General features: G+C 61.5%; 1 protein-coding gene across 1 annotated transcript; it reads right to left on the reverse strand.

Moving 5' to 3' along the window:
- Positions 1-289: 289 nt before the first annotated feature.
- On the reverse strand, positions 290-9,168 carry CUNH19orf47 (chromosome unknown C19orf47 homolog). The gene is made up of 9 exons (XM_074167489.1): positions 9,112-9,168; positions 7,169-7,237; positions 6,710-6,797; positions 6,204-6,318; positions 5,002-5,077; positions 4,565-4,720; positions 4,058-4,204; positions 3,670-3,740; positions 290-2,295 (listed from the first exon to the last, which is right to left on the reverse strand). Exons 2-9 carry the CDS (start codon positions 7,185-7,187, stop codon positions 1,948-1,950), a joined length of 1,020 nt encoding a protein of 339 aa, XP_074023590.1. The 5' UTR covers positions 7,188-7,237; positions 9,112-9,168; the 3' UTR covers positions 290-1,947.
- Positions 9,169-9,274: the final 106 nt, after the last annotated feature.

Genomic DNA, 9,274 nt, shown 5'->3' on the forward strand with positions numbered 1-9,274 from the left:
AAAAGGCTTTTTTTTGGGGTTTTTTTTTTTTGGGGGGGGGGCTTGAAGGCACCGACGTCGTCGGAAGAAAATTTTTTTGGGGGGGGAAAAAACCCCCAAATTTGGGGAGGAAATAAATAATTTTGGGCAAATCACCCCCCCTCGGTGAGTGGGGTTGGGTGTCGCGGCGGGATGAGCTCGAGGTGGGGTTTAAATTAAGGCAATTTGGGGCTTTTTTTTGAGCCCCCGAGGAGTTTTTTTTGGGTTTGGTTTTTTTTTTTGGAGGGTTTTTTTTTTTTTTTTTGGGGGGGGGGGGGGAGGAGGAGGCTGCTCGGAATTCCTGAAAAATTAAGAATCCGGAGCGGCTCCGTAACCAGCATTTTACCGGTCGGTTTGGTGCAAATTCCTAAATAAAAGGTCAAAAAAAAAAAAAGAAAAACCAACCCAACCCCCTCCGTGTGGAGCTTTCCAGGTTTAGAATTCCTAAATACAGGAAAGGGGAAAATGAGGGGAGAAACTGGGATTTTGGGGGTGGTGGGAGCCGGGGGCAGGGCTGGAAATCCCTGGGGGAGGGTCCCATCCCCTTCTCCCCCCCACTGTTTCCCGTGGGATGAAGCATCTCCCTGTGGGATTAGGGTTGTTTTCCCGCTGGGATTAGGGTTGTTTTCCCCGTGGGATTTGTGTTTCTCCGAGGGATTAAGCACCCCCCGGTGGGATTAGGATTGTTTTCCCGTGGGATTAGGGTTGTTTTCCGGTGGGATGAAGTGTCTCCCTGCGGGATGAGAGCTGTTTTCCCATGGGATTAAGGTTTTCCCATGGGATTAAGGTTTTCCCATGGGATTTGTGTTTCCCTGAGGGATGAGGGTTGTTTTCCGGTGGGATGAGGGTTGTTTTTTGGTGGGATGAAGTGTCTCCCCGTGGGATGAGGGCTCTTTTCCATGGGATTAAGGTTTTCCCATGGGATTAAGGTTTTCCCATGGGATTAGGGTTGCTTTCCTATGGGATTTGTGTCTCCCCGTGGCACGAAGCATCTCCTTGTGGGATTAGGGTTGTTTCTGGTGGGATTTGTGTCTCCCTGTGGGATGAAGCGTTTTCCCGTGGGATTAGGGTTGTTTTCCCGTGGGATTAGGGTTGTTTTCCCGTGGGATTAGGGTTGTCTCCCTGTGGGATTTGTGTCTCCCCGTGGGACGAAGCACCTCCTCGCGGGATTAGGTTTTGTTTCCCCGTGGGATGAAGTGTCTCCCCGTGGCATGAGGGTTGTTTTCCCATGGGATTTGTGTTTCCCCATGGAATGAAGCATCTCCCCGTGGGATTAGGGCTGTCTCCTCATGGGATGAGGGTTGTTTTCCATGGGATTTGTGTTTCCCCATGGGATGAAGCATCTCCCCATGGGATTAGGGCTGTCTCCCCGTGGGATGAGGGTTGTTTTCCCATGGGATTTGTGTTTCCCCATGGGATGAAGCATCTCCCCGTGGATTAGGGTTGTCTCCCCGTGGGATGAGGGTCGTTTTCCCATGGGATTTGTGTTTCCCCATGGGATTAGGGCTGTCTCCCCCGTGGGATGAGGGCTGTCTCCTCATGGGATGAGGGTTGTTTTCCCATGGGATTTGTGTTTCCCATGGGATGAAGCATCTCCCCGTGGGATTAGGGCTGTCTCCTCATGGGATGAGGGTTGTTTTCCCATGGGATTTGTGTTTCCCCATGGGATGAAGCGTCTCCCCGTGGGACGAGGGTCGTTTTCCCCCCTTAATTCTTTTGGGATGGGCGAGGAGGAAGGGCAGGAGGAGGCTGCGGAGGGGGACGGGGGACAGGGACAAGCGGAAAACCCGTGGGATGAAACCGGGAAAACTCAATCCAATTTCCTCCCAAGGCGCTGGAAGACGCTGACGGTTCCGGCCAGATCCATACGGGCGCCGGGGCCATCGCTGGTGCTGCTCACCTTCCCGCACCCCCAGGTCCTTTTGATGGTCACCCCGGAATTCCCCCTTCCCTCTTTTCCTTGCTGCTGGTGACAACGCTCTCCTGAGCTTCTCCCGACGCCGTTCCCCCCGCCACCGGTTCCCCCCGATTTGGAATTTTTACGGATTCCGGTGGGTTTCTGTGTCCGGAGACGGCTTTGGTTTCCGAAACGGTGCTTTTGCTTTGGAAGGTCCCCCCAATTTGGGATCCGCTTTCTTTCCGGGAAAGTTTGGGAAGTTTTTTGAGGACGCCGGCGTATTGGAGGACGGAGCGGTTGTCGTCGTCGTCGTCGTCGTCGCTCTCGGTGGCTTTATCGGTTCCCGAGGCGTCACCCAGTCTGCTGAAGACCCCCGTGGGCTGGGAGACAAGGATTCTGGATTTAACCCCTCCCTTTCCCTTCTGGACCCCCCCCCCCTCTCCGATTCTGCCCCCCGGGATGGACGCCGAGGATTTTGGGATGCAAACGCTGCCGAAATTAAGGAGGCGGGTCGCTCCTCCGTCTATAAAGCACCCGTAAAAATCACCTTCCCTCTTATTTTTCTTGATGGCTGGGCCCGCGGCTCCTTTTCCACCCCAAAATTCGCCCCCCCCCCCCCCAAAATTCCCTTCCCCCCCCCCCCCCCCCAAGGGTTTTAGCTCCCAAGGGTGGGGGGGAATCTCCCGTATCCCCCGTTAAAGGGGTCGCAATATGGGGGGGGGGGGAATCGAGGATCCACTGGCCTTCGGTGGCTCCATCCTGCTTCTCCCCCCCCCCCCCCCTCCTTTTTCCACTTATTTCCAGGTTCCTGCAGCCCCTCCGGGGGGGGCCAATCCCCAAATAATCTTTGGGGAAGAAGGACCCCGATGTGGGGATCCATGTGGATCCCCAAGGATCGGATCCAAGAAGGATCCGATGTGGGGCTGACGACTAAAAAAAGGGGGAACCGGAGCCCAAAACCCACCTCTTCCTCCTCTTCCTCCTCCCTCCTCTTCCTCCTCCTCCCTCTCCTCTTCCTCCTTTCTCCTCTTCCTTCTCCTCCTCCCTCCTCTTCCTCCTCCTCCTCCTCCCTCCTTTTCCTCCTCTTCCTCCTCCCTCCTCTTCCTCCTCCTCCTTCCTCCTCCCTCCTCTTCCTCCTCCTCCTCCCTTCTCCTCCTCCTCCCTTCTCCTCCTCCTCCTCCTCCTCCCTCCTCCTCCTCCTCCCTCCTCCTCCTCCTTCCTCCTCTTCCTCCTCCTCCCTCCTCTTCCTTCTCCTCCTCCCTCCTCTTCCTTCTCCTCCTCCCTCCTCTTCCTTCTCCTCCTCCTTCCTCTTCCTCCTCCTCCCTCCTCTTCCTCCTCCTCCTCCCTCCTCTTCCTTCTCCTCCTCCTTCCTCTTCCTCCTCCTCCCTCCTCTTCCTCCTCCTCCCTCCTCTTCCTCCTCCTCCTCCCTCCTCTTCCTTCTCCTCCTCCCTCCTCTTCCTTCTCCTCCTCCCTCCTCTTCCTTCTCCTCCTTCCTCCTCGTCCCTCCTCTTCCTTCTCCTCCTTCCTCCTCGTCCCTCCTCTTCCTTCTCCTCCTTCCTCTTTCCTCCTCTTTCCTCCTCCTATTTCTCCTCTTTCCTCCTCTTCCTCCTCCTCCTCCTCATCCTCGTCCCTCCTCTTCCTTCTCCTCCTTCCTCTTTCCTCCTCTTCCTCCTCCTCCTTCCTCTTCCTCCTCCTCCTTTTCCTCCTTCCTCTTCCTCCTTCCTCTTCCTCCTCCTTCCTCCTCCTCCTCTCACCTTCCCTCCCGCCGGCGTCTCGGCTCTCGCCTCGGCTCCCAGCCGCTCGAAGACGGACGTCCTCTGCAGACCTGCAGTTTTTCAGGAAAACCCGGGTGGGTTTGGTTTTTTCGGGGTATCTTTTTTTTTTTTTTTTTAATTTTTGCCTCCTACCGTCGGGGGCGTCGCGGCAAAAAATCAAATCCGCCCCGGAAAAGCCCCTTCCCAAGGCTTGGATGTGAAATTTTGACGGCAATCCTTGGAATAACAAGACTTCCCCCCGCCCCCCTCCCCGAAATGCTCCGGGTGTGAAAATCCTCATGGGATTTGGGACCTAAACTGAGCTTCTGGAGGAGAAAACGAAGACCTGCCCCCCCCCCCCCCCCTTGCCCCCCCCCAAAGCCCCCACCTTTGGCCGCTTGTTGCTCCAGGATCTTCTTCGTCCTCGGCGTGGTGCCCTTGGGCATGTGGATGATGTATTTCCCTTCCATTTCCGCCGTCACCCGCCGCCGTTTTACCGGGAGCGTTGGGTTTTCCCCCGCCGGATCGCTTAAACCTGACCGGGAAGAAGGAGGGAAGGAGAGCTGGGGGGGGGGGGACGGGACGGACACACACACACGGATTTTTGGGGGCGCTGGGGGTGGGGGGACGGGGACGGGATAATCCCGGGTCGGGGTGGGTGAGAGCTCCGAGACCGTCAGGTTTCTAATGGGAATCTTCCCCCCCCTCCCAGTTTAACACTGGTCTCCGCCCAGACGTCGAGGCGGGGAACGGGGAAAATTGGGGTTAAAATATTCAACCCTGGGGGGGGGGGGGAAGGCCGTGTTTTTTAATGGGAAACAGAAAAGGGGTGGGGGGGAAAGCGGGAATTTTGGGGGGGTGGGGTGGTGCACCGGGATCCGTCGCCCCTCCCTACCTGCCTTCCCGTCGGCCGGTTTGTTGGGGACGGTAACGGAGATTTTGGAGGCGTGGGGGCGCGGGCGGCGGAGGAGGAGGCGTGGGGGGGCGGCGGCGGCGGCGGCGGCGGGGGGGGAATCCCTGCTCAGGCTGTTGGCGATCATACGGCTGGCGGCTGGAAGGGGAGGGGAGGCGTGAAACAACCCCCCCCCCCCGCCCCCTCCCCACCGCGGTGAAGTTTTTTTTGGGGGGGGGAGGGGGGGCTTCGACGAACATCCGTCTCCTCGGCTTAAATTAAAGAGCGGTCTCTCCCCCCCGGGGTGATGGGGGGGGGTTGGGGGTGGCGGGGAAGGGTAGCTGTGGTTTCAGCCCCCCCCCCCCCCGCCTAGAATTAGGGGAGAGGGGGGGGACGGGAAGGTGGGGAGGGGGTTTTGCCCCCCCCCTCCCCGCGCTCACCGCTGTTGGGGTTACGGCGCAGCTCGGTTGGGACGGAGCCGGGGCAGAGCGATTGTGTGGCCGCCTTGCACATCTCCTGAAAGGGAGAGGGAGGGGGGGGGGAAAAACAAATATAAACCCCCCCTAGAAAAAAAAACAAAACAAAAAAAAACCAACCAAACAAAAAAAAAAAAAAAAACAAAACCAGGGAGGAAGGTTTTCCCTCGGGATTTTCGGAGGTTCATAGATTGGTCCAGGCCGGAAGGGACCTCCAAAGGTCATCTAGTCCGACCCCCCCGCAGTCGGCAGGGACACCCCCAACTAGACCAGGTCGCCCAGGGCCTCGTGGAGCTTCACCTTGAATATCTCAAGGGAAGGGGCCTCAACCACCTCCCTGGGCAACCCCTTCCAGTGTCCCACCACCCTCACGGTAAAGAACTTTTTCCTAATATCCAAACTAAATCTCCCCTTCTCCAGCTTAAAACCGTCACCCCTCGTCCTGTCGCTGCAGGCCTTTGGAAAGAGACCCCCCCCCCATCCTTCCCGTAGCCCCCCCTCAGGGACTGGGAGGCCGCTATGAGGTCTCCCCGGAGCCTCCTCTTCTCCAGGCTGAACAACCCCAGCTCCCTCAGCCTGTCCTCGGAGCAGAGGTGCTCCACCAGCCCCCCGAGCATTTTGGTGGCCCTCCTCTGGACCTGATGGGGTCCATGTCCTTTCTCTATGGAGGGCTCCAGACCCGCACACAGTGCTCCAGGTGAGATCCCACCGGAGTAAAGCGGCAGAATCCCCTCTCCGGATCTTCTGGCAACGCTTCTTTGGATGCAGCCCAGGATGGGATTGGCCTTTTGGGCTGCGAGAGCACGTCGCCTGCTCACGTCCAGCTTCTCCTCCATCAACACCCCCAAGTCCCTTTCCTCAGGGCTTCTTTCTAACGCCTCATCCCCCAGGCTGGATTTATCCCGAGGATTGTTTCTTCCCAGGTGCAGAATCCTGCACTTGCTTTCGTTGAACCTCGTGAGGTTCATCCGGGTCCACCTCTCCGGCCTGGCCAGGTCCCCCCTGAATGACCATCCCGTCCCTCCGGTGTATCGACAACACCGCACGGCTCGGTGTCATCTGCAAACTCGCTGATGGTGCTCTCAATCTCTCTGTCTATGTCTTTGATAAAAATATTAAACAGGTTCCCCCCCCCTCCCTCGTCCCCCCCCCTCCCGTGTCGGTACCTGCCGGTAGACGACCTTGGCGTGTTTGAGGATGGCGATGATGTCTCCCACCACCGTGATTCCCAACTCGTTCATGATTTCCTTGTTGAGATCCAGCAGCATGTTCTTCTGGATCCTACGGCCAGGCGATTTAAAACGGCCGGGCTTAACGAGCTTCCAATTAAAGCCGTGTGTGTCTGTGTGTGTGTCTGTGTGTGTGTGTGTGTGTCTGTGTGTGTGTGTGTGTGTGTGTCTGTGTCTGTGTCTGTGTGTGTGTGTGTGTGTGTGTGTCCGTCCCCCCTCTCCCCAAATTCCTCGCGAGCCCCCGTTAACCCCGCGGAGGGGAAAAGCGCAACGCGACCCCCTCGGAGAAACGGCGCTAATAATAATAAAAGCTCGGCGGAAATGAATAATAACTAATTAACTCATTAAGGAGCGGGATAAGGGGTTAATTGCTTTGATTTCGGCGGGGGGGGGGGGATTTTCCAATGATATTTTTCTTCCCCCCTCCCTGGGGGGAGCCTCACCTGTTATCCACAAACATGACGGCGTAGTTGACGGCGGGGCCCGGGGGGATCCCGGCTTCCTTGAAAAACTGAATCCATTCGGATGTGGCTGGGAAAAAAAAATCAATCAATCAAACAAACAAACAAAAAAAAAAAAAACCCACCGAAAAAAAAACGGGAAGAAAAGGAGAAATGAACGAAGAGGAAAAAAAAAAGGGGGTGGGGGTGGGGAAAGGGAACGGCTTGGGAATCGGGAGGCTCCGGGACGAGAGGCTCGTTCCGGACGTTCCCAGCTGTCGTCCCGGGATTAACGGGATTGGGAGGAAAATGGCTCCTGGGAAAGCGGGGGGGGGGGGAGGGCGGGGGGGGGGGGGGGGGGGGAATGGTGTCCCGGGTGAAGAGACGGGATTTGAGGGGTCGGAGAGGGATTTTGGGGGATTTTGGGGGATTTTGGGGGGCGCCCAGAGAACAGTCCCTTACCCATCGTGACAGAGACCATGGCGGAGGAGCCGGAGGGAGCGAGGTTCAGGCGGCGGCGCCGGGAGCAGCCTGTGGGGAAGAGAGTGGCTGCTGCTGCCCCCTCCTCCTGCTCCTGCCCCACAGCCCCTCCTCCTGCCCCACAGCCCCTCCTCCTGCCCCACAGCCCCCTCCCTGCCCCCTCCTCCTGCCCCACAGCTCCACAGAGACCCCTGCCTCCCCTCCTCCTGCCCCACAGCCCCTCCTCCTGCCCCACAGCCCCCTCCCTGCCCCCGCCTCCTGCCCCACAGCCCCTCCTCCTGCCCCATGCCCCCTCTCCCTGCCCCACAGCCCCTTCCCCTGCCCCCTCCCCCTGCCCTACAACCCCTTCCCTGCCCCCTCCTCCTGCCCCATAGCCCCCTCCTCCTGCGCCATGCCCTCTCTCTGTCCCCGTCCCCCTGCCCCATGCCCCCTCCTCCTGCCCCACAGCCCCCTCCCCGCCCCTCCTCCTGCCCCACACCCCCTCCTCCTGCCCACAGCCCCCCTCCCTGCCCCCTCCTCCTGCCCCACAGCCCCTTCCCCTGCCCCCTCCTCCTACCCCACAGCTCCACAGAGACCCCTGCCCCCTCCTCCTGCCCCACAGCCCCCTCCCCGCCCCCTCCTCCTGCCCCACACCCCCTCCTCCTGCCCCACAGCCCCCCTCCCTGCCCCCCTCCTCCTGCCCACAGCCCCTTCCCTGCCCCCTCCTCCTACCCCACAGCTCCACAGAGACCCCTGCCCCCTCCTCCTGCCCCACAGCCCCCTCCCCGCCCCCTCCTCCTGCCCCACAGCCCCTCCTCCTGCCCCCGCCTCCTGCCCCACAGCCCTCCTCCTGCCCCACAGCCCCCTCCCTGCCCCCTCCTCCTGCCCCATAGCCCCCTCCTCCTGCGCCATGCCCTCTCCCTGCACCACGCCCCCTCCCCCTGCCTCACAGCCCCCTCCCCCCTGCCCCATGCCCCCTCTCTGCCCCCTCCTCCTGCCCCACAGGCCCTTCCCTGCCCCCCTCCTCCTGCCCCACAGCCCCCTCCCCGCCCCCTCCTCCTACCCCCACAGCTCCACAGAGACCCCTGCCCCCTCCTCCTGCCCCACAGCCCCCTCCCCGCCCCCTCCTCCTGCCCCACAGCCCCTCCTCCTGCCCCCCGCCTCCTGCCCCACAGCCCCTCCTCCTGCCCCACAGCCCCCTCCCCGTCCCCTTCTCCTGCCCCATAGCCCCCTCCTCCTGCGCCATGCCCTCTCCCTGCTCCACGCCCCCCTCCCCCTGCCCCAGAGCCCCCTCCCTGCCCCCTCCTCCTGCCCCACGCCCCCTCTCTGCCCCCTCCACCTGCCCCACAGCCCCATCCCCCTACCCCACGCCCCCTCCCCCTGCCCCATGCCCTCTCTCTGTCCCTTCCCCCTGCCCCACAGGCCCCTCCCCCTATCACACAGGCCCCTCACTGCCCCCGTCCCCCTGCCCCACAGCCCCTTCCCTGCCCCACAGCCCCTTCCCTGCCCCACAGCTCCACAGAGACCCCTGCCCCCTCCTCCTCCCCCATGCCCTCTCCCCGCCCCCCTCCTCCTGCCCCACAGCCCCTCCTCCTGCCCCCTCCTCCTGCCCCACAGCCCCTCCTCCTGCCCCACAGCCCCCTCCCTGCCCCCTTCTCCTGCCCCATAGCCCCCTCCTCCTGCCCCACAGCCCCCCTCCCTGCCCCCTCCTCCTGCCCCATAGCCCCCTCCCCCTGCCCCACAGCCCCTTCCCTGCCCCCTCCTCCTGCCCCACAGCTCCACAGAGACCCCTGCCCCCTCCCCTCTGCCCCACAGTCCTCTCCCTGCCTCCACCTCCTACCCCCCAACGCCCTGCCCCACAACCCCTCCCGCCCCACACCCCACTCCCTGCCCCCTCCTCCCGCCCCACATCCCTTCCCGGCCCCTCCCCACCCCCCCGCCCTTACCTCTCCGCTGCCCCCGCTCCCCATCCCGCCGCCGCCGCCGGGCCGGGCCCCACCGGAAGCAGCTCTCACGGAGCGCCGGAAGTGACGTCGTCGGGCGGGCCAGGGCGCCGCCGGTGGGGCGCGGCGGGGGCGGGGGGCGCTCTAGGGCAGCGGCGGGGCGGGG

This window comes from Numenius arquata, unplaced genomic scaffold (assembly GCF_964106895.1).
Source record: "Numenius arquata unplaced genomic scaffold, bNumArq3.hap1.1 HAP1_SCAFFOLD_1801, whole genome shotgun sequence".
NCBI classification, from domain to species: Eukaryota; Metazoa; Chordata; class Aves; order Charadriiformes; family Scolopacidae; genus Numenius; species Numenius arquata.